Source organism: Artemia franciscana, chromosome 14 (assembly GCF_032884065.1).
Source record: "Artemia franciscana chromosome 14, ASM3288406v1, whole genome shotgun sequence".
NCBI classification, from domain to species: domain Eukaryota; kingdom Metazoa; phylum Arthropoda; class Branchiopoda; order Anostraca; family Artemiidae; genus Artemia; species Artemia franciscana.
Window position 1 is genome coordinate 37,186,849 of NC_088876.1, and position 25,858 is coordinate 37,212,706.

The 25,858-nt window shown below is 35.5% G+C and overlaps 1 protein-coding gene across 2 annotated transcripts in view; it reads left to right on the forward strand.

Moving 5' to 3' along the window:
* The window catches only part of LOC136035673 (tRNA modification GTPase GTPBP3, mitochondrial-like), a 287,196-nt gene that overhangs the window by 252,607 nt on the left and 8,731 nt on the right, over window positions 1–25,858 (forward strand). For both annotated transcript variants that reach the window (XM_065717592.1, XM_065717594.1), the window contains exons 5-7: window positions 99–268; window positions 6,158–6,268; window positions 13,927–14,032. In XM_065717592.1, coding sequence (XP_065573664.1) covers window positions 99–268; window positions 6,158–6,268; window positions 13,927–14,032 — 387 coding nt within the window. The remainder of the gene's footprint in view (window positions 1–98; window positions 269–6,157; window positions 6,269–13,926; window positions 14,033–25,858) is intronic.

The following is a 25,858-nucleotide window of genomic DNA, read 5'->3' on the forward strand; positions in this document are numbered from 1 at the left end:
AATTTTGACATAAAATTTGAATTTGGACTTAAATTTTGGCAGATAGATAGTCATGAGAAGACGGTATGACGGTTCAAGTATTTCTACTTTATTTTCAGGAGAATTCACTCGAAGAGCCTTTCTCAACAATAAGCTAGATTTGACAAAAGTAGAAGGTTTGGCTGACTTGTTAAATGCCGAGACAGAATCACAGCGTAAACAAGCATTACGGCAAGTTGGTGGTGACCTTGAACTGTTATATAAAAACTGGCGGAGACAGATTCTTAAGGTGCTGTTTAAATTTATTGTTTCAACCCTTGTGTGTTCCCCTCCCCCCAAAAAATGTACAGAAATTTAAATAATTGTAAACATAGTGTTTATTTAAACTTTTGTTCTTTGAAATATTGTTAAATCTTTGCAAGTAGCAAGGTAGCAGGTGTATATTTTGGTTTCTTTTACCTGGTATCAAGCAGTTCGTCGTGGTAACAAACTGTAAGTAAGGAGCAGCCCTGCTCAATAGTAACCAAAAATTGAATTTTGATATTAATAGATCTATCAAAAGAATCAGCTTATTATTCTGATTTCAGATAAGTTTTAGTGTAAGTTTAGTGTTACCATCAAAAGCTATGAGCCTGAGAAAATTTGGCTGACTTTCGAAAAAGGGGAAAAGCTCCCCTTTAAAGTCAAGGAATCTTAATGTAAATCACATCGTCAGATTCAGCGTATCCAAGAACCCTGTTGTAGAAGCTACTATAGTAAAGCTCCCATCTGCCAAAATGTGGATATTTGTTATTTTAGCGAGAAGAAAGATCGTAGATGCGTGTTTGTTTTTTTGTTTGTTCTCTCTGGTGGTGGTCGCATCAAACCAATAGTCTTAAAATACTGGGGAAGGGCTCATTCGAACAGAAATTAAAAATTATAGTGTCCTTTTTAAGTAACCAAAAAGATTGGAGGACAACTAGTCCCCCTACCACCCTCTGTTTTCTCAAAGTCGATCCGATCAAAACTTTAAAATAGCCGCTTTGTTCAGAATAGTTGAAAGGCCTTATAACTATGTCAATAAAGATGGCATGACCCCCCCCCCCTACAGCCCCGGTTAAGGGATGTTGTTATGGGGTATTGTCCGGGGGAAATTCTTATCGGGCTAGAGCTTTATAGTGTATCTTAGCGGGGGGGGGGGGGTATTTCCCACGGGATAAATTCTCCATGGGGAAATTTTCAACGGGATAAATTATTAAGAGGGAATTTTCGGCGTAAGCAACTTTCTGCAAGGGGGTGGGGGTATATTTTCTACGTAAGGGGATACTTTTGTCTTTTTGTCTCAATTCGTTAAGACGACTCTTGAAACACAAAATTCGTCTAATCAAACTGTACGTGGTAACGAACTGTAAGTAAGGAGCGACGCGGCTCAATAGTAACCGAAAATTTAAAAACGGAATTTTGATATCAATTGTGTCCCCCTCCAAAAATTCTCCATGGAGAGTTTTTTCAACGCAAAATCCCCCTGGAAAGTTCCACTCTCGCTGAAAATTTCCCCTGGAAAATTTCTTGCGGACGATTCTGCCTGAAAATTCTCCTTAGTATACTTTCATTTGAAAAATATTTCAGTTTCTGATCGTTTTTCAATTACCGGAAATCTCCCATCCGTGGGCTTTTTCCCCATAACACCCCCCTCTGTGGAAAGTTGTTCCTGAAAAAAAAACTTGCAGAGTTTTTTTCGAGGAAAATTCCCCCCACGGAGAACTTCTCCGGTAGAAATCCCCCCCATGGAAAAATCCTCCTTACAATCCAATCCCACTCAAAGTTTCCTCCGGACAATTCCCCTGGAACATCTCCACATGTAAAATTGGATCGACAAAGAGAAAGTAAGACAATTAAGAAAAATTCGTACAGGAATCCTGTCAAATTCTCACGTGTAAAATTTTTCCATGGAAATTTCAGCCAAGGAAACCTCCCATGGAAAATTCTCACCGTAGAATATCCTCTAATCTGAAAATCCCCCCCCCATGCAAAAAGTGTATGTATACTCCCCAATAACAAATACTGTGCGTAAACTGTGGGTAAATTTTACAACTTACAGCCCTTCTCTCAAGGGCTTTGGGGGTTCGTGTTATTCCCAAAGGCACATTTACTGGGTTTTCCAACTATGCTAAACAATATGGATATCTCAAAATTTTGATCGGTTGCGTTTGGGAAAAAAGGGGCGTGGAAGGGGGGCTAGCTACCCTCCGATCTTTTTAGTCACTTAAAAAAGGTACTAGAACTTTTAATTTTGGTTGGGATGGGCCATCTCCCGATATTTTAGGATCAATTTTTCCATACGACCACCTCTGGGGAGAACCAACAAATAAATAAACATGCATTTGAGATCTCTGGTCTTGCAAAAAAAAATAATAATACAAAATTCCACATCTTTGGAGATGGGAGCTTGAAACTTCTGCTACAAGATATACGCTGAATCTGGTCGAATTCTTCGACCTTTTATGAGTGTTTCCCCCTTTTTCGAAAATCAGGAAAAAAATTTCAGGATCGTTGCTTTTGATGGGCAACACTAAACTTAATCTTATATATATATATATGCAATCAGAAGAAAAATCCAATTCTTTTGGTATGTTCATTAATTTCAAAATTCTGTTTTTTAGGGTTCGATTACTATTAAGCCTTACTTACTGTCATTACCACTTTACCATGTTTGATTCTTTCTTTTCGGTTGGTCAGAAATCCAAACATGAAAATGCATATTTATATGCCACGGTTCAATTCGATTGGATTAGAATTTGCTGTGGAGATATTTCGTTATCTATTTGAAGCAAAGAAAAAAAAAATAAACGAAAAATAGAATCAAATATATGAGAAAAACGAAGGTAGCCTCCGCCAAGTCGTCTTCAGTTCTCAGAAAAAAAAAAGCGAAAACAAAAACAAAATCTTTTCAAGGAAACTTCACGAGAAGAGAAAAGACACTGATCGTCATCTGAAGATTTCGCACGTATAATATATTGAAATATTTTGGTTCTTGAGAAAGTGCCGGGAAAAGTGGAGGAGGAAAAAAATATAATATTTGGTCAAATACAGAAGCAATGTGTCTGTTTAATCCCCTGTCCCCCTCGTAAACCAGGATATCTTTATTATGACTGTTAGTACTCACAATGAAAACGACTATTCCAAGGCCACTTTGGGAGTCTGTTGTTAATGGAACAAACACAAATTGAAGATTCGTAAATGCAAGCTAATACAGAAAAAAAAAAAAAAAATAAGAGAACAAAAAAAAAGAATAAAATGCAAATTCAAACTATGTAGAAAAAAATTTCACTTGCCAAATTCCTTGATTGAAAACAAATCTGGAAGGGTGTGAGCACAAAAAAAAAGGTCCAAGAGCATATCCAGGGTTTTATTCGGTAGGTGGGGGTTGCTTACAAGAAAACATTGAAAAATGTGTCAACAATCTCTCCATACATATCTTTATTACATTTTTAGTCAGACATTTTTTTTTGGGGGGGGGGGGTGGTGGTGGTGAAATCCTCCCCCCCCCAAAAAAAAATGTCTGACACGGTCTTTTGACATGGTATTTTGAAAGTCACGCAAGATCTAAACCGGCAGACACAGACAGCGCAGCAATATTAATAAACTAAAAAAAAAAAACAAAAAAAAACATCCATGACGTCTCTGTGGTGTTCTTGCTGTTAAAAAAAATAAGGGGGGACCATGCCCCCCCCCCGGAAATTTGGGGTTATAACGTAATTATAAGGAAACCAAAGGAAAAATAAATGAATAGGGAAGAGCTGAACCATGGAAGAAATGTGTGCTGTCCCATTTTTGCTGGCCTGTCAATAGTTTTTTTTACCCTTATTAAGGAAAATATAAGTGCTAATTTATGACTGAGTGATCCCTTTCCAGTTTTCCACGAACATTTTTATATATGCTTTTGTTGGAGGAAAAAAAAAAATCTCGTAGTAAATAATGATCTTTGCCAACAACGAAAGTGTAAGAGCCTAACCATTGATAACACTCAATCAAAGAATCAGCTTTTTATGGTGATCCTAAACATTTATTTGTTTATTACCAATTAGTGCAGTTATTAGTTCACAAGAAAGTTCGTATAATTATAGAAAACACAAGGAAAACAACTTAATAATGGGTAATTTCGGAAAAATATGCCGTCAACTTTTACTTGTATTGCAAGAGTACCCATGAGCTGATATTTGAAACCACTATAATCAGAAATGTTTCTCATGAACGGAATGCTCGAAAATTTTGTGTTTTCCCTCTGAACGGGTACGTCTTTTTGTTTTTTATTATTATTTTTTTTTCCAAGAGTGATTGTATTTATCATGTTGTCACTTTGAAAAAGATTTAATTTTTTACAGTTATGAAGTATAAAAGCGTCGAATATTTTGATTTTGGTATTCAAAACTGAATTAAAAATATTCAATTAAACAATTTTATTTGATTTTTTAAATTTTTATTTAAAGCGGTTGCCACCCTCCTCAACACCTCACTTTTCACGCTACAGTTTTTTGGCATTTAAAAAGAAGTTTCTTATTGTTCTAATTAAACGACCCTTCTGTTTCAGGAGTAAGAATTGGGGCAAAATTTAAACTTTAGCGTAAAGAGTGAGATGCTGAGGAGGAGGGAACCCGCCTCATATATGTAATAATTTTGTTCGTTTTTAAGTTTTAATGTTGCTCCTTACTTTCAGTTGAAAAACTTTTTTTTTAGATTTAATTTGTCGTTTTTTAAATAACGGCAGGATACCTGGCTCAACCTCCATCCCTCCCCAAAGAAATATCCTCTGGGCAATTCAATCCAGGTTAAATTTTACCCCGGACAGTTACCCTTAACATCTCCACGCCTAAAATTGAATTTGTAAAGAGAAAACAAGACTTAAAAAATTTTGATCGGACGATTTTGGAATAAACGTGGCGTAGGAGGGGGCCTAGTTGCCCTCCAATTTTTTGTTCACTTGAAATTGGCACTAGTAATTTTCAAGCTTCAAACAAAGGAATCTAGTTAGGAAGAGCGGATTCAAGTTTGCCAAGTTTGCTAAGTTTAATTCTACTCCTTACCCAGTGAAGCATTCTCTTCATCCTCTCCCCTTCGGTTACAATTTTGTGTAGCTGAAAACAAAGGAATCTAGTTATGAAGAGCGGATTCAAGTTTGCTAAGTTTAATTCTACTCCTTCAGTGAAGCATTCTCTTCATCCCCTCCCCTTCGGTTACAATTTTGTGTAGCTGAAAACAAAGGAATCTATTTAGGAAGAGCGGGTCCAATTTTGCCCATGTTACCCCCTTGACAATTCTACTCCTAACAAAGTGAAGCATTCTCTTCCCTCCCTCCCCTACAATAGGCTACAGTTTTTTTTAGCTGCAAGCAAAGAAGTGTATTTAGGAAGAGCGGGTTCGATTTTGCCCAAGTTACCCCTTTGACAATTCTACTCCTTACCAAGTAAAGCATACCCTTCACCCCTCCCCTTTGGTTACAATTTTGTGTAGTTGCAAGCAAAGGAGTCTATTTAGGAAGAGACAATTTTATGTAGATTCAAACAAAGGAATGTATTTAGGAAGAGCGGGTTCAACTTTGCCCAATTTACCCCCTTGACGATTCTACTTCTTACCAAGTGAAGCATTCTCTTCACCCCCTCCCCATTAGGTTACAATTTCGTTTAGCTGCAAACAAAGGAATCTATTTAAGAAAAGCGGGTTCGATTTTGCCCAAGGTATCCCCTTGACCATTCTACTCCTTACCAAATGAAGCATTCTCTTCACCCCCTCCCCTTAGGTTACAATTTCGTTTAGCTGCAAACAAAGGAATCTATTTAGGATGAGCGGGTTCAATTTTGCCCAAGTTACCCCCTTGACAATTCTACTCCTTGCCAAGTGAAGTATTCTCTTCATCCCCTCCCCTTAGGTTACAATTTTGTGTAGCTGTAAACAATGGAATCTGTTTTGGAAGAGCTGGCCGAAGTTTGCCAACTTATGTTAGTATGAAAGCTATTGGCTATAATAAGAGACATAACAGCAGTCTTATGATGTATGGGGAAGAAACCTTCTCGCCTCCTGCTTATGCGCATGACTGTTCTCCATCAGTCATGTGCAAGAACAGTCATTTGCATGACACTGCACATGCAGACATGTGTGTAGACATTGCAACATTTCTGACACATTTGTCAATTTTTTGCAGTCCATTGCTAACGTCGAAGCTTTCATAGACTTTGCCGAAGATGAAAATATAAGTTCAACTGCTATACAAGAAGTAGAAGAAATAGTTACAAAACTGATTTACGAAATAAAGGTAAACTTGGAAAATTCTTTTCTCTTTCTTGAACAATTTTTAGTACTAGATATATCGCTTAAAAAAGTCAATACCTACTTTGATTAGCGTTTTTTATATTTCTCTGCCTTCAGATGTTTTGATTAAATGTATATATTCCCTGTAATAACATTTATGACACTGCAAATGTTTCAAAATCATTATTCTCGGGACAGGGAGGAGTTCTTCAATTTTTTGTTTTGTTTTGTTTGCTTACTAATTTCGGGGTTCTTCTACTTCGATTAAAATTTGAAAAAAAAGTGTTATTTTATTTATCGGATTTATCTCTTATTCAATTTTTGACTTGATAGAGCCAGTATACTATCCATATGAATTAAGTTTGACTTGATTTGGTACGTTGAATGTGTTTGCTTTGAACGGGTTCGAGTTGCAATAAAACTTATCCTAATCGTGTTAATCTTGTCTTCGTCTTTTTTTTGTTTCAAAATCTTGTCTGATTGTCTTTTTGATTTGATATTAATGATAGATGGAGTTCGTTTTTTGGGCTTTCGGTAGTTTTCCTTGCCAAAATCTGTTCTGTTTAAATTCCTGTTTGGGATAAGTAAACATATCCCGGAGGTGGACGGAATAGCTGCCGCAGATTTATGGTTGATAACATTCATTTCTAAACCAAAACTGTTCTTTCTACTTAGTATATCGATTTCTTTATTAAAACCCTTCTACTCCAACTTGTACATTCATTATGTACGCATAATAAAGAGAGACAGAATACAGTTCCAAACTTAATTGTCAAAACATGTGTTTTAGTTCCACTGTCTTATTTTCGTCAGTCAATCGCATTATTCCTAATAATGAATGAATGAATGCATTTTCTAACCCATCAATAACACAAAGGCATGGCGATGGAGTATCAAAAAAAAAGAAAAAGAAAGACACATTCAAAAATTGGAACAAATATATTCAAAATAAAAACACGAATAAACTAGACTTTTCAAAAAAGTAAACCACTCCAAGGGTGGCAAACCTCTTTTGACAACAAATTTGTATATAAATTATCCAGCTGTACGATTGGGTCGAGAACTCCGTAATTTTGTTTCAGTACGGTGTTACGGGACCATATAGGAACACCCAGAAGGAACTTCGCGTAACGAAAAAATAATAAGGAGATACGATTATCTCCACTTTTTTAATAGCCCCACGTATTTTTTTTAATAGCCCCACGTATTTTTTTTAATAGCCCCATGTATTTTTTTTTAATAGCCCCACGTATTTTTTTTTAATAGCCCCGAAAGTTTTGATCGTTTTTTCGCACCGGAAAGTGGTAGTCTGCCAATTTTCAGGAAATATTATAGTGCCATTATCGAGAAAAAAAATGTATTTTAAAAATAATGAATATAGTGACAGGTTATGCAACTGTACTCTTGGAAACATTCAATGTGATTGAAGCCGAACAATTTTTACCAATTTTCAGGAAAAATTCAGGAAAAAATTTTCAGGTAAAATTATAGTGCCATTGTCGAGAAAAAATGTATTTTAACAATGACGAATATAGTGACAGGTTATGCAACTGTGGAAACATCTTTGAAAAATTCAATGTGATTGAAGCCTAAGAGTTTTTACCGATTTTTTCAGGAAACATTTTCAGAAAAAAATTCAGGAAAAATTATAGTACTATTATCGAAAAAAAAATGTATTTTAAAAATAATGAATATAGTGACAGGTTATGCAACTGTGCTCTTGGAAACATTCAATGTGATTGAAGCCGAGCAGTTTTTTACCGATTTTTTCAGGAAAAATTATAGTGCCATTATCGAGAAAAAATGTATTTTAAAAATAATGAATATAGTGACAGGTTATGCAACTCTGCTCTTGGAAACATTCAATGTGATGAAGCCTAACAGTTTTTACTCATTTTTTCAGGAAAAAATTTTCAGGAAAAATTATAGTGCCATTATCGAGAAAAAATGTATTTTAACAATAATGAATATAGTGACAGGTTATGCAACTGTGCTCTTGGAAACATTCAATGTGATTGAAGCCTAACAGTTTTTACTCATTTTTTCAGGAAAAATTTTCAGGAAAAATTATAGTGCCATTATCGAGAAAAAATGTATTTTAAAAATAATGAATATAGTGACAGGTTATGCAACTCTGCTCTTGGAAACATTCAGTGTGATGAAGCCTAACAGTTTTTACTCATTTTTTCAGGAAAAAATTTTCAGGAAAAATTATAGTGCCATTATCGAGAAAAAATGTATTTTAAAAATAATGAATATAGTGACAGGTTATGCAACTCTGCTCTTGGAAACATTCAATGTGATGAAGCCTAACAGTTTTTACTCATTTTTTCAGGAAAAAATTTTCAGGAAAAATTATAGTGCCATTATCGAGAAAAAATGTATTTTAAAAATAATGAATATAGTGACAGGTTATGCAACTCTGCTCTTGGAAACATTCAATGTGATGAAGCCTAACAGTTTTTACTCATTTTTTCAGGAAAAAATTTTCAGGAAAAATTATAGTGCCATTATCGAGAAAAAATGTATTTTAACAATAATGAATATAGTGACAGGTTATGCAACTCTGCTCTTGGAAACATTCAATGTGATGAAGCCTAACAGTTTTTACTCATTTTTTCAGGAAAAAATTTTCAGGAAAAATTATAGTGCCATTATCGAGAAAAAATGTATTTTAACAATAATGAATATAGTGACAGGTTATGCAACTCTGCTCTTGGAAACATTCAATGTGATGAAGCCTAACAGTTTTTACTCATTTTTTCAGGAAAAAATTTTCAGGAAAAATTATAGTGCCATTATCGAGAAAAAATGTATTTTAACAATAATGAATATAGTGACAGGTTATGCAACTCTGCTCTTGGAAACATTCAATGTGATGAAGCCTAACAGTTTTTACTCATTTTTTCAGGAAAAAATTTTCAGGAAAAATTATAGTGCCATTATCGAGAAAAAATGTATTTTAACAATAATGAATATAGTGACAGGTTATGCAACTCTGCTCTTGGAAACATTCAATGTGATGAAGCCTAACAGTTTTTACTCATTTTTTCAGGAAAAAATTTTCAGGAAAAATTATAGTGCCATTATCGAGAAAAAATGTATTTTAACAATAATGAATATAGTGACAGGTTATGCAACTCTGCTCTTGGAAACATTCAATGTGATGAAGCCTAACAGTTTTTACTCATTTTTTCAGGAAAAAATTTTCAGGAAAAATTATAGTGCCATTATCGAGAAAAAATGTATTTTAACAATAATGAATGTAGTGACAGGTTGTGCAACTGTGCTCTTGGAAAAATTTAATGTGGTTGAAGCTTTTACCGATTTTTTTCCGAGTAAATCGTTCACTTCACAGGTATGAGACTAGAGGGGCGGATAATTTTATTGTTAAGTACCGAGAAACCACACGTGCAGCTTTCGGAATTAGTCATTTACCTCCGGCTATTTGGAATGATATCCCAGCTGGCATTAGGGAGGCTGAATACATTGGGTCATTTAAAGTAAAATTTAAAAAACACATATTAGGAATGGGGAGATTTTTTGTATTATTATTATTATTATTTTTAGTCTTTATTTATGTATATTTGGTATTAAAGGGTAATTGAGTGAGAGTTTCTATGTCCTTCTTTACTTTTTGTTTTCTAAATAAATAGGTTGAGAATCAGAGGATTGCAGCCGTCCAACATCAGGCTGTTTGAGCCTTCCCCGGGCTACCCGTGCCAAATTAACCAAACACTTGGAAAACTAAAACTATAGGTTCCATCACTATCTTAGTTCTTTGACTATCTACCTTGGTTCTACTGCCCTAACCAGTGATGCATGGACGTATAATAGATGGACCTATGAACTAGGTCCAGGGTCCATGAACTAGTTCATTTTAACAAATGAACTAACCTCCTTTTTATACAATCCTAATAAGGGGGATTTTAATGAGAGGTAAGCCGGACTCAATTGGACTATCTGTCTTGGCTTTTTCTACAATTAGCCATGGCTTGATGCCCACAACTATTCCATTTTGACTCAAAAATCAACGGACTCGGTATTTTTGATAGCCCCGCCTTTTTTAATTCTTTCATACAAAAATAACCTCATATTCATGCCCGGTAGTTTTTTTAAGTCAGTGAAAAATGTATAAAACCTGATTAGTTTATTCATATAAATAGTAATGTTTCTAGTCCTAGGTCCGGACCGGACCGGACCAGATTAAATTAGAAATAGTCGTTTTCCTGATTTGACCATCTGGGGAGGGGGGAAGTGGGGGGCCGGTTAATTCGAAAAAATAGAAAAAATGAAGTATTTTTAACTTACGAACAGTTGATCAGATCTTAATTAAATTTAATATTTGGAAGGATATCGTGCCTCAGAGCTGTTATTTTAAATCCCGACCGGATCTGGTGACATTTTTTTTTGGGGGGGGAGGGGGAAACATAAAATCTTGGAAAACACTTAGAGTGGAGGGATCGGGATGAAACTTGGCGGGAAAAATAAGCACAAGTCCTAGATACATGATTGACATCATGACCGGAACTCCGGAACGGATCCACTCTCTTTGGGGTAGTTGGGGGGGGGGGGGGGGTTAATTAGAAAAAATGAAGTATTTTTAACTCATGAACAGTTGATCAGATTTTAATGAAATTTGATATTTAGAAGGATATCGTGTCTCAAAGCTCTTATTTTAAATCCCGACCTGATCTGGTGACATTGGGGGGAGTTTGGCGGGGGGAATCTAAAGTCATGGAAAGCGCTTAGATTGGAGGGATCGGGTGAAACTTGGTGGAAAAAAATAATAAGATGTCTTAGATACGTGATTGACATAATTGGAACCGATCCGCTCTATTGGGGGGGGGGGGTTAATTCTGAAAATTAGAAAAAATTACGTATTTTTAACTTACGAAGGAGTGATCAGATCTTCATGAAACTTCATATTTAGAAGGACCTCGTATTATTTTAAATCTCAACCGGATCCAGTGTCATTGGGGGGGAGGGGGGACCGGAAATCTTAGAAAATACTTAAAGCGGAAAGATCAGGATGAAAATGGATGGGAAGAATAAAAACCTATCTAAGATACGTGACTGACATAACCAGACCGGATCTGCTCTCTTTGGTGGAGTTGGAGGCGGGGGGGGGGGGGTAATTCGGAAAAATGAGGTAGTTGTAACTTACGAACAGGTGACCAGATCCTAATGAAATTTGATATTTAGAAGGATCTTGTTCTTTAAAGCTCTAATTTTAAATCTTACCAGATCCTGTGACATTGGGGGGAATTGAAGGGGGAAACCCGAATTCTCGGAAAACGTGAAAATTGGGGTATTTTTATCTTACGAATAGGTGATTGGATCTTAATGAAACTTTATATATATATATATGTATATATATATATATATATATATATATATATATATATATATATATATATATATATATATATATATATATATATATATATATATATAGAGAAGAATATTATGTCTCAGATGCTCCATTTTCGACTCGAATTGGATCCGGGGACATAGGGGGTTGGAGGAGGGAAACAGAAATCTTGGAAAACGCTTAGAGTGGAGAGATCGGGATGAAACTTGATGGGAAGAATAAGCACAAGTTCTAGATACGTAATTGACATAATTGGAACGGATCCGTTCTCTTTGGAGGAGCTGGGGGGTGTTAACTTGGACAAATTTTAAAAATCGAGGTATTTTAACTTAAGAACGGTGATCTTAATGAAATTTGATATTTAGAAGGAATTCATGTCTCAGAGCTCTTATTTTAAATCCTGACCAGATCTGTTGACATTGGGGGAGTTGGAGGGGGAAATCTTGGAAAACGCTTGGAGTGGAGGAATCGGGATGAAGCTTGGTGGATAGAATAAGCAAATGTCCTTGATACGTGATTGACGTAACCGTACTGGATTCGCTCTCTTTGGGGGAGTTGGGGGGAGGGGTTCAGTGATTCGGCGAGTTTGGTGCTTCTGGACATGCTAGGACGATGAAAATTGAAGCATTCCTCAATGTAATTTTTTCAAAATTTTCCAGGAAACTTCCTTCCTGACGGAAAATTCTCTACCCCCCATAAAAAGAAGAAGAAAAAAATGTTTTTGTATTTCCAAATACTGTATGTAAACAGTGGCCAAATTTCATTTGTATTTTCACCAGGGGTTGTGTGGGTTTTGTTATCCCAAGAGGCATAGTTTGAGATTTTTCATGTATCCTGAATACATCTTTTAAAAGTTGTGATTGAATGTCTTTGGGAATAAAAGTGACGTAGAAGGGGGGGGGGACTAGTTGCCTTCCAATCTTTCTTGTCGCGTAAAAAAGGCACTACAACTTTTAATTTCCGTTTGCATGATGAGGCCTCTCCCAATGTCAAACCATTGGCTCGATACCATCACCCTTGGAAAAAAAATTAGAAAAGACACGCATTGGTGATCTTTCTTATGGCAGATAGTACAAAATTCCACATTTCTGTATATAAGAGCTTGAAACCTCTACAGTAAGGCTCTCTGATATTCTAAATCTAATGGTGTCATTTTCAATAAGATTGCTTAACGTTTTGGGGTGTTTCTCCCTTTTGAAAAATCGGGCAAATTTTCTCAGGCGCCTAAACTTTTGATGGGTAACATTAAACTTTATATATCTTGAATCAGCATTAAACTTCGTTCTTTTCATGTGCCTATTGTTATCAAAACTCGGTTTTGGCTGCTATTGTTTTTCCAAAAATGTTTACAGTTTTGGTTACTATTGATCCACTTCACTCCTTACCTACAGTGCGTTACCACGAACTATCTGAAATGTAATTTATTCTCCTCTTGTTTCACAGACCTTATGCTCTCGTTGCACGCTGTGACTCCTTTCTCCTATTCATCTTTTATGTATTTTAGCAGTGAGATAGATTCTATATGCCATCATTTTTGTGATTGGATGTCTTGGATTTGAGTTGTGATTGGATGTCTTTGGGAATAAAAGGGACGTAGAAGGGGGGGGGGGGGGTAGTTGCCTTCCAATCTTTCTTGTCGCGTAAAAAAGGCACTACAACTTTTAATTTCCGTTTGCATGATGAGGCCTCTCCCAATGTCAAACCATTGGCTCGATACCATCACCCCTTGGAAAAAAAAATTTAGAAAAGACACGCATTCGTGATCTTTCTTATGGCAGATAATACAAAATTCCACATTTCTGTATATAAGAGCTTGAAACCTCTACAGTAAGGCTCTCTGATATTTTAAATCTAATGGTGTCATTTTCAATAAGATTGCTTAACGTTTTGGGGTGTTTCTCCCTTTTGAAAAATTGGGCAAATTTTCTCAGGCTCCTAAACTTTTGATGGGTAACATTAAACTTTATATATCTTGAATCAGCATTAAACTTCGTTCTTTTCATGTGCCTATTGTTATCAAAACTCGGTTTTGGCTGCTATTGTTTACCAAAACTGTTTACAGTTTTGGTTACTATTGAGCCACTTCACTCCTTACCTACACTGCGTTACCACGAACTATCTGAAATGTAATTTATTCTCCTCTTGTTTCAAAGACCTTATGCTCTCGTTGCACGCTGTGACTCCTTTCTCCTATTCATCTTTTATGTATTTTAGCAGTGAGATAGATTCTATATGCCATTTTTTTTTCTAATTTCTGATTTTTCTTTTTATGTCCGACTTATCTTCAGAGCCATCTATCAGATAACCGGAGAGGTGAGCGTTTGAGAGACGGGGTACATGTAGCGATAGTAGGTGAACCTAACGTTGGGAAAAGCAGTTTGATGAATATATTGTGTAAGTTTGTTTTTTATTCTTTCTCTTCTCTTTTTATTTTCAATTTGTATTTTTTCTGACCTTTTTGTACATTTTTTATTATTCTGTTTCGTATTTAATTGTTTGCTATCTACCATTCTTTCACTAAAAACAAAAAAGCCGTTTAATTCCGCTAATGCTAAAAACATTTTTTAAAAAATAAAACAAAAACAAGGTGCTTAATAAGTGCTAGACTGACACCGTTGATTTGGGTAGTTTGGGTTGGTTTGACAAGTTGAGTTGATTTGGGATAAATAATCTAATAGTGCTACCTGAGTAAGAGTTAAATGGCCTATATATATGTATATATGTATGTATATATATATACATATATATATATATATATATATATATACTTATACTATATATATATATATATATATACTATATATATATATACTATATATATATATACATAGTATATATATATACTATACTATATATATATATATATATATACTTGCGACTGCGACTGCGACTATTTGCGTTTGTAACTTCAGTTAGTTTTGACTTGTTCTGCGGCTGTGACAGCTTATAATTATGAGTTCTTGCTACTACGACCACTTGCGATTGCGACACCTTATGACTGCGACTTCATACGACTGTTACTACTTATGGCAGTGACTACTTGCGATAATTTTCTACCGCGAATGCGACTATTTATGACTGTGACTGCTTGTGACTGCAACTCCTTACGATTACGAGTAGGGTGGCGACTAATTGCGCCTATGACTGCTATTTGTTGCGACTGTGACTAGCTGTTGCTATTGCGACTACTTGCGATTGTGACTGCAACTGCTTGCGAATGCGGCTCTTTGTTACTTTGACTTCGACTACTTGCGACTGTGACTGTGGCAACTTTTGATTGTGACTGCCTGCGATTACATTTTCTTGTGATTAATAGCTTGTGACTGCGACTATTTGCAACTGTGGCTTTACCTGCAACTCTGACTGTTAGGTCAGAGGTCATATATATATATATATATATATATATATATATATATATATATATATATATATATATATACATATATATATATATATATATATATATATATATATATATATATATATATATATATATATATATATATATGTACTTGCGACTGCGACTACTTGCGTTTGTAACTTCAGTTAGTTTTGACTTGTTCTGCGGCTGTCACAGCTTATAATTGTGAGTGCTTGCTACTACGACCACTTGCGATTGCGACACCTTATGACTGCGACTTCTTACGACTGTTACTACTTATGGCAGTGACTACTTGCGATAACTTTCTACTGCGACTGCGACTATTTGTGACTGTGACTGCTTGTGACTGCAACTCCTTACGATTACGAGTAGGGTGGCGACTAATTGCGCCTATGACTGCTATTTGTTGCGACTGTGACTAGCTGTTGCTATTGCGACTACTTGCGATTGTGACTGCAACTGCTTGCGAATGCGGCTCTTTGTTACTTTGACTACGACTACTTGCGACTGTGACTGCGGCAACTTGTGATTGTGACTGCCTGCGATTACATTTTCTTGTGATTGATAGCTTGTGACTGCGACTATTTGCAACTGTGGCTTTACTTGCAACTCTGACTGTTAGGTCAGAGGTCATATAATACATATATATATATATATATATATATATATATATATATATATATATATATATATATATATATATATATATATATATATATATATATGTACTTGCGACTGCGACTACTTGCGTTTGTAACTTCAGTTAGTTATGACTTGTTCTGCGGCTGTGATAGCTTATAATTGTGAGTGCTTGCTACTACGACCACTTGCGATTGGGAAGCCTTATAACTGCGACTTCTTACGACTGTTACTACTTATGGCAGTGACTACTTGCGATAACTTTCTACTGCGACTGCGACTATTTGTGACTGTGACTGCTTGTGACTGCAACTCCTTACGATTACGAGTAGGGTGGCGACTAATTGCGCCTATGACTGCTATTTGTTGCGACTGTGACTAGCTGTTGCTATTGCGACTACTTGCGATTGTGACTGCAACTGCTTGCGAATGCGGCTCTTTGTTACTTTGACTACGACTACTTGCGACTGTGACTGCGGCAACTTTTGATTGTGACTGCCTGCGATTACATTTTCTTGTGATTAATAGCTTGTGACTGCGACTATTTGCAACTGTGGCTTTACCTGCAACTCTGACTGTTAGGTCAGAGGTCATATATATATATATATATATATATATATATATATATATATATATATATATATATATATATATATATATATATATATATATATATATATATATATATATATATATATATATATATATATATATGTACTTGCGACTGCGACTACTTGCGTTTGTAACTTCAGTTAGTTTTGACTTGTTCTGCGACTGTGACTAGCTGTTGCTATTGCGACTACTTGCGATTGTGACTGCAACTGCTTGCGAATGCGGCTCTTTGTTACTTTGACTACGACTACTTGCGACTGTGACTGCGGCAACTTGTGATTGTGACTGCCTGCGATTACATTTTCTTGTGATTGATAGCTTGTGACTGCGACTATTTGCAACTGTGGCTTTACTTGCAACTCTGACTGTTAGGTCAGAGGTCATATAATACATATATATATATATATATATATATATATATATATATATATATATATATATATATATATATATATATATATATATATATATATATATATATATATATATATATATATATATATGTACTTGCGACTGCGACTACTTGCGTTTGTAACTTCAGTTAGTTATGACTTGTTCTGCGGCTGTGATAGCTTATAATTGTGAGTGCTTGCTACTACGACCACTTGCGATTGGGAAGCCTTATAACTGCGACTTCTTACGACTGTTACTACTTATGGCAGTGACTACTTGCGATAACTTTCTACTGCGACTATTTGTGACTGTGACTGCTTGTGACTGCAACTCCTTACGATTACGAGTAGGGTGGCGACTAATTGCGCCTATGACTGCTATTTGTTGCGACTGTGACTAGCTGTTGCTATTGCGACTACTTGCGATTGTGACTGCAACTGCTTGCGAATGCGGCTCTTTGTTACTTTGACTACGACTACTTGCGACTGTGACTGCGGCAACTTGTGATTGTGACTGCCTGCGATTACATTTTCTTGTGATTGATAGCTTGTTACTGCGACTATTTGCAACTGTGGCTTTACTTGCAACTCTGACTGTTAGGCCAGAGGTCATATATATATATATATATATATATATATATATATATATATATATATATATATATATATATATATGTACTTGCGACTGCGACTACTTGCGTTTGTAACTTCAGTTAGTTTTGACTTGTTCTGCGGCTGTGACAGCTTATAATTGTGAGTGCTTGCTACTACGACCACTTGCAATTGTGACACCTTATGACTGCGACTTCTTACGACTGTTACTACTTATGGCAGTGACTACTTGCGATAACTTTCTACTGCGACTGCGACTATTTGTGACTGTGACTGCTTGTGACTGCAACTCCTTACGATTACGAGTAGAGTGGCGACTAATTGCGCCTATGACTGCTATTTGTTGTGACTGTGACTAGCTGTTGCTATTGCGACTACTTGCGATTGTGACTGCAACTGCTTGCGAATGCGGCTCTTTGTTACTTTGACTACGACTACTTACGACCGTGACTGCGGCAACTTGTGATTGTGACTGCCTGCGATTACATTTTGTTGTGATTGATAGCTTGTGACTGCGACTATTTGCAACTGTGGCTTTACTTGCAACTCAGACTGTTACTAATTACAACATCAGCTACTTAAGACACCTACTTCTTGTGATTGCGGACATTTGTGACTGCAACTGTGACTGCTTGTGGCTACGAGTTTTTGCAGTTACAACTATTGTCGACTGTGACTTTGAGTGGAAGTACTTGGGACTGTAACTGCTACTGCTTGCGAGTACAAACTACTTGAAACTACGACTACTTGCGATCACGATTACTGCTATTACAGCGATTGCGATTGCAACTGCTACTGTTATTTCTCCTACTATGACTGTTTGTACTGCTGCTACTACAGTTACCAGTTCTCTACTACAGCTGTTGAACTAAGTCCAAACAGTTGAAGTGCATTCTGGTTGTTAAAATAGCACATATATGTAATATCTCAATAACAGAATAGGATATTAGTCGAAACTTTCAGGAAAGTTTTAGCGGATTTAAAACTATATCAAGAGGCACTATTTGTCTCTGGATTGTCAATCAATCAATCAATAAATTTATTAACACTAAAAGAAAAACTATTACAAAAGTAAAGCGGTTACTAGGCCCAAGAAGCTTTTCTTGTAATGGAGCACAGAGAATAAGAATAAAACACTTTTATAAAATATATACAAAAAGCAAAAAAAAAAAAAAAAAACAACACTGGAACAAGACAAGGACATTTAACAGATAGGATATTTAACAGATAGAAGATTTAGAAGGAGATTTAACATATAGCTGAAAATGATTTTAAAAGAAGAGAAGTGACATACAAATTAAGATAAAATTAAAAAAGAGAGAGAAAAATTATTGAACTGGAAAGACCCGACGGAATAATACCCTTGCAGAAAGAAAAAGAGGGACATCCGAAGGGATGGAGTTCCATAATAGAATGTTGATGTACAGGAGACCTCTGGGCTGCTGTAGAAGATCGTTTTGGTAAAATAAAACGTCGAGAAGAATTACTTAAAGAAGAAAAGTACCTACCTGAGCCTGTCCGTGAGAAAAACTGCTGCAGGGGCGGTGGGAGAGTACCCAGAAAAGCAGAATACGCTAAATAAAGATTACTTTTACCTATAATGTGATCCAGCGGAGCTAATCCAGTATCATTATAAAGATCAGAGGAAGGGTAAAGCCGAGGGAGAAGAAAAGTAGCCTTCACTGCCCTATTTTGGCCTCTTTGAAGTGAGCAGAGAAGAGATTTATTTGTATTGCCCCAGACAGAGCAGCAATAAGAAAGGTAAGGATAAATAAAAGCATAATAAAGAGAAACCATAATATCAGGAGGAAGAAATGAGTTAATCCGGTGCAACATTGAAGACTGGCGGAGGATTAAGGAACGGGTGCGAGTTATATACGGTTTAAAAGAAAGAAAACAGTCAAGATACACACCAAGAAATTTCACCATAGTCAATGTAGCAGCAACATAGTTAAATTTTACGTTATGTAAGTTTTTGTGACATTATGGACAAGGCAATGTAGCAGTAACAAAATGGTCAATGTAGCAGCAACATAGTTAAATTTTACGTTACGTAAGTTTATGTGACATTACGGACAAGGCAATGTAGCAGTAACAAAATAGTCAATATAGCAGCAACGTAGTTAAATTATACGTTACGTAAGTTTATGTGACATTATGGACAAGGCAATGTAGCAGTAACAAAATGGTCAATGTAGCAGCAACATAGTTAAATTTTACGTTACGTAAGTTTATGTGACATTATGGACAAGGCAATATAGCAGTAACAAAATGGTCAATGTAGCAGCAACATAGTTAAATTTTACGTTACGTAAGTTTATGTGATATTACGGACAAGGCAATGTAGCAGTAATAAAATAGTCAATATAGCAGCAACATAGTTAAATTTTACGTTACGTAAGTTTATGTGACATTATGGACAAGGCAATGTAGCAGTAACAAAATGGTCAATATAGCAGCAACATAGTTAAATTTTACGTTGCGTAAGTTTATGTGACATTATGGACAAGGCAATGTAGCAGTAACAAAATAGTCAATGTAGCAGCAACATAGTTAAATTTTACGCTACGTAAGTTCATGTGACATTATGGGCAAGGCAATGTAGCAGTAACAAAATAGTCAATGTAGCAGCAACATAGTTAAATTTTACGTTACGTAAGTTTATGTGACATTATGGACAAGGCAATGTAGCAGTAACAAAATAGTCAATGTAGCAGCAACATAGTTAAATTTTACGTTACGTAAGTTTATGTGACATTATGGACAAGGCAATGTAGCAGTAACAAAATAGTCAATATAGCAGCAACATAGTTAAATTTTACGTTACGTAAGTTTATGTGACATTATGGACAAGGCAATGTAGCAGTAACAAAATAGTCAATGTAGCAGCAGCATAGTTAAATTTTACGTTACGTAAGTTTATGTGACATTATGGACAAGGCAATGTAGCAGTAACAAAATAGTCAATATAGCAGCAACATAGTTAATTTTTACGTTACGTAAGTTTATGTGACATTATGGACAAGGCAATGTAGCAGTAACAAAATGGTCAATGTAGCAGCAACATAGTTAAATTTTACGTTACGTAAGTTTATGTGACATTACGGACAAGGCAATGTAGCAGTAACAAAATAGTCAATGTAGCAGCAACATAGTTAAATTTTACGTTACGTAAGTTTATGTGATATTATGGACAAGGCAATGTAGCAGTAACAAAATGGTCAATGTAGCAGCAACATAGTTAAATTTTACGTTACGTAAGTTTATGTGACATTATGGGCAAGGCACTGTAGCAGTAACAACATAGTCGATGTAGCAGCAACATAGTTAAATTTTACGTTACGTAAGTTTATGTGGCATTATGGACAAGTCAATGTAGCAGCAATAAAATAGTCTAATACTCTAATTGCTATTAGTCTAATTACTAATAAATACGTTCGTAAAAAATTAAAAGTTCTAGTTACCTTTTTAAATAACCAAAAAATTGGAGGGTAACTAGGCTTACTCCCCCGCTCCTTTTTTCTCAAAATAGTACGACCAAAACTATGAAAAAGCCATTTAGCCATAAAAATAAATTAATATGCAAATTTTTTTTTGATTATTCATGTGCGGAGACAAAATCAAAACATTGATTAATTCAAAAACGTTCAGAAATTAAATAAAAAGGCAAGTTTTTTTTTGACTGAAAGTAAGGAGCGATATTAGAACTTAAAACGAACAGAAATTATTCCGTATATAAAAGGGGCTGTTCCCCCCCTCTCAACTCTACTTTTTAAAACAATAAAAAATTTAAGCGTAAAGAGCGGGGCGTTGAGGCTGGAACAGCCCCCCCCCCCCAAAAAAAAAAGTCAAGGAATCTGAATGAAAATCACAGCACCAGATTCGGCGTATCTGAGAACCGCACTATTGAGGTTTTAGGTACCGTGTGCAAAAGTTTGGAATTTTGTATTTTTGCCGATGTAAAGATTACGATTGTATTTGTTTTAATGTTGTTTGTTTTTCCAGGGATGATCGTATCGAACTAATGATCCTATAAGATTCATTTTTTTATAAAAATCCTCCCGGAAAAAAAATTACAACTCCGAAAAACTCCTGGATACGGCCCTACCCTCACACACTCATTTTTTTTTTTCTAAAGTCGTTTGATCAAAATTTTGAAATAACCATTTTGTTCAATCTAGTTGAAAGATCCAATAAGTATGCCTCTGATGGATGGAATACGTGGGGAAAGGGCTGTAAGCTATGAAATTTGCCCACTGCCCACTGTTTGCGTATAGTGAAAAAAGAAATCACAAGTGCAAACAGCACAAACACGGAAACCAACGCACACCATAAAACCAAACATAAAAAATATAAACTACGAAAAATAATAATAAATATTAAATAATAAAAATATGTAAAATATAAAAAATACCGAATAATAAATAATAGATAATATAAAAAGATAATCATATAAACAAAAAAGTAAGACAGAGGGAGAAAGAAAGACTGTTTTCCTACTTTAGTAATTAATATAGATCAGTACTAGTATTTTTGATAGGGAAATATACAGTCATTTTCTGGGGGGATTTTCTGCATTGGGGATTTTTCATCGGAAGAATTTTTTATGGGGAGGAAGGTTTTTTTGCATTTCAGGAACTTGAAATGCTCCTGGAGAGAAACTTTTCAGGCGAAATTTTACAAGGAGGGAAAATCTCATAATTTCCTTTTATTCTTTTTATTTCTATTAAGTTGTCTTTGGGGAGACTCGTTCTTACATTTGGAAATTTTTCGGGTGAGTTGTCCATGGAAAATCCTCAGTGGGGCTGGAATAGTCTGGGGAATTTTCTATGGGCGCGGAAGAAATTGTCATTAGGAATATTTTCGAACTTAAAACGACCAGAAATCATTCTGTATATGAAAGGAGTTGTTCCCTCCTCAACGCCCCGCTCTTTAGGTTAAAGTTTGGCTCTTTCTGTCAACTCAGCTTTTTAAACAGTAACAAACTTTATCGTAAAGAGCGGGGCGTTGAGGAGGGAAAATCCCCTTTCATACACGGAGTAATTTCTGTTCGTTATAAGTTTTAATGTCGCTCCTTACTTTCAGTTAAAAAACTTGTTTTTTTATTTAATTTCTGAACGTTTTCGAATTAATGCATGTTTTGATTTTGGCTCTCCGCACATGAATGATTAAAACGAAATTTGTATATTAATTTTTTTTTGGCTAAATGGCTTTCTCATAGTTTTGATCGGACGATTTTGAGAAAAAAGGAGCGCGGGAGTAGGCCTAGTTACTCTCCAATTTTTTGGTTATTTAAAAAGGCAACTAGAACTTTTAATTTTTTTACGAACGTTTTGATTAGTAAAAATATACGTAACTTACGAATTAACTTACGTAACGAACTTCTATATTCGTATCTTTTTATTACGTATAGGAGGGGGTTCACCTTCTCGTCAATACCTCACTCTTTGCATTAAAGCTTAAATTTTGTCCCAATTCCTTAAGAATGACCCCTGAATCCAAAGGGTTTAGAATAAATAGTTGAAATTAATGAATTACTTTAGCGTAAAGAGCAAGGTATTAGGAAGAGGTGAACCCCTCATATGGGTGATAATTTATGTTCTTTTTAAGTTTTAATGCTACTTCTTACTTTCAGTTGAAAAACTTTTCATATTTATTTTTTTATTGTCTTTTTGGGAAAATGCTAAAAAATCCTGCGCCCCCTTTACAGAAATATTCTTCCCCCATTACAAATTTCTCCATGGCAAGTTCCCCCCACATAACACACACCCCTCAACCCCTCCGCCACGACCAAAAAATCCCCCTGAAAGCGTCAATAACCATTACTATATGTAAACACTGGTCAAAGTTTGTAACGTGTAGCCCCTCCCACGGGAACTCTGGGGGAGTAAGTCGTCCCCAAAGACATAGTTATTAGGTTTTTTTCACTATGCTGAATAAAATGTCTATCTCAGGCTTTTGATCCGGTGGCTTGGGGAAAAAATGAGCGTGGGAGGGAGCCTAGGTTCCCTCCAATTTTTTTGGTCACTTAAAAGGGCAGTAGAACTTTTAATTTTCGTCATAATGAGCCCTTTCGTGACATTCTAGGACCACTGGGTCGATATTATCACCCCTGCCGAAAAAAAAACAACAACAAAAAACAAAAAACTGAGATAGCCATTTTATTCAGCATAGTCAAAAAACCTAATAATTATGTCGTTCGGAACGACTGAATCCTCCATAGTCCCTTGGGGAGGGGCTGCAAGTTACAAACTTTGACCATTGTTTACTTATAGAAATGGTTATTAGGAAGCGTACAGATGTTTTCAGGGGGACTTTTTAGTTTTGAAGAGGGGGGGTTATGTGGGAGGATCTCCATGGAGGAATTTATCATGAGGGAAGAGAACTTCCATGAAGGGGCTGCAGGATTTTCTAGCATTATTTAAGAAAAACAATGAGAAAAAAACAATTCAGCTGGAAGTAAGAAGCAGCATTAAAACTTAAAAAGAACAGAAATTACTATGTAAATAAGGGGGTTCATCTTCTCCACGATACTTCGCTCTTCACGTGAAAGTATTTTTAGTAATTACAACTTTACTCTATGCCTTTGGGATTCAGGGGTCATTCTTAAAGAATTGGGACAAAATTCTAGCTTTAGTGTAAAGAGCGAGGTATTGACTAGGGGGCGAACCCCCTCATATACGTAATAAAAATATACAACTATAGAAGTTCGTTACGTAAGTCAATTCTTAAGTTACGTACATTTATTACTAATAAAAACGTTCGTTAAAAAGTTCTAGTTGCCTTTTTAAGTAACCAAAAACCGGAGATCAACTAGGCTTCCTCCCCCACCCATTTTTTGTATCAAAATCTTCTGATCAAAACTATGAGAAAGCCATTTAGCCGAAAAAAATTAATATGCAAATTCTTTTTAATTATTTATGTGCGGTGAGCCAAAATCAAATCATGCATTAATTCGAAAACGTCCAGAAATGAAATTAAAAAACACTTTTTTTTAAATTGCAAGTAAGGAGCGACGCTAAAACTTAAAATGAACAGAAATTATTCCGTATATAAAAGGGGTCGTCCCCTCCGCAACGTCTCGCTCTTTACGCTTAATTTTTTATATTGTTTTAAAAAGTGGAGTTTTGAGAAAGAGTCAAACTTTAGCGTAAAGAGCAAGGTGTTGCTAAGGGGACATCCCCTTTCATATACGGAATAATTTCTGTTCGTTTTAAGTTTTAGTGTCGCTCCTAACTTGCCGTTGAAAAAACTTGTTTTTTTTATTTAATATATATTGGGTGTTGTGTTGAAGGACATACGGCTGAAATATTCACTGAATTGAATTCCACTGTCTTGAGAAAATTTCCCTATTGTTTGTAAGTTGTGTGTGTTTGTAATATAAACTATTCCGTATGTGAAAGGGGGGACTGGCTTTGGCTTTTTACGCTTTTTATGCTGAAGTTTGAATTTGTTTTCTCAGCTCTTTAATAACGATTCCTGAAACACAAGTGCCGTTTAACTAGATACAGAATCTTTTTTAAAGTACTAAAACTTTAGAGGGAAGAGAAAGGTACTTAGGAGTGGTTAGCCCCCCCCCCACACACACACACACACGGAATAGTTTTTGTTCCTTTTAAGTTTTAATGTTGATCCTCACTTTCAGCTGAAAAAAAAAACAACTAATTTTTGCATTTAAAAACTTAGGAGGTCTAGCAAGTCTAACCTAAACTAATACCTGTTAGTAGCATTATTTCGGAGGTTGAAAAAAAGTTGGAAAAATCGGGATGAAAGTGGAAATGATTCGGATTTCAATAATATGTTACATGTCCACCTGTAAACTAAAATTTCTGATTTTTACCTCGTAAATACTGTTTGTAACACTAATCATTTATTTGATATGTGCAATTAATCGATTGCCAAGTCAGAGGTTCTTATGACTCTTTTCTTGTCTTGAATCATCAGCCTGAATGTATATCTTGTTGATAATTAACTTGTTGATTATTAGGAAAAGTTACCATGGATACCAGTTGTTACTGACGTATCAGTAAAAAGGCAATTAAAGCTTGATAGCTATTTTTAAAGTTCAATAATGTAATAACATTGTTCTCATATGCGAGAGCATTAATGAATAGGGACGCAAAATGTTTTTCAACGAAAAGTAAGGAGCAACATTAAAACTCAAAACGAACAGAAATTATTACGTATATAAGGGGGGTTGCTCCTCCTCAACACTTTACTCTTTACGCTAAATTTTTTTTTGTACTTCTAAAACTTTAGCGTAAAGGAGGAGGTGTTGAGAAGGAGCAAACCCCTTCATAGACGTAATAATCTCTGTTCGTTTAAGTTTTATTGCTGCTCCTTACTTTTGGTTGAAAAAACTTGTTCTGTATAATCTCTGATTGTTTTTAAAAGATGCCAGGAAACCTGACTACACCTCCATGGAAAATTCAATCCCGAAGAAAAATTTACCTTGGACAATTACCCTTAACATCTCCACGCGTAAAATTGAGTGGGCAAAGAGAAAGCAAGACATAAGAAAAATGTATACAGACTTAATAACAAATACTAGCCTATACGTAAAGAAAGGGCAAATTTTGTAAG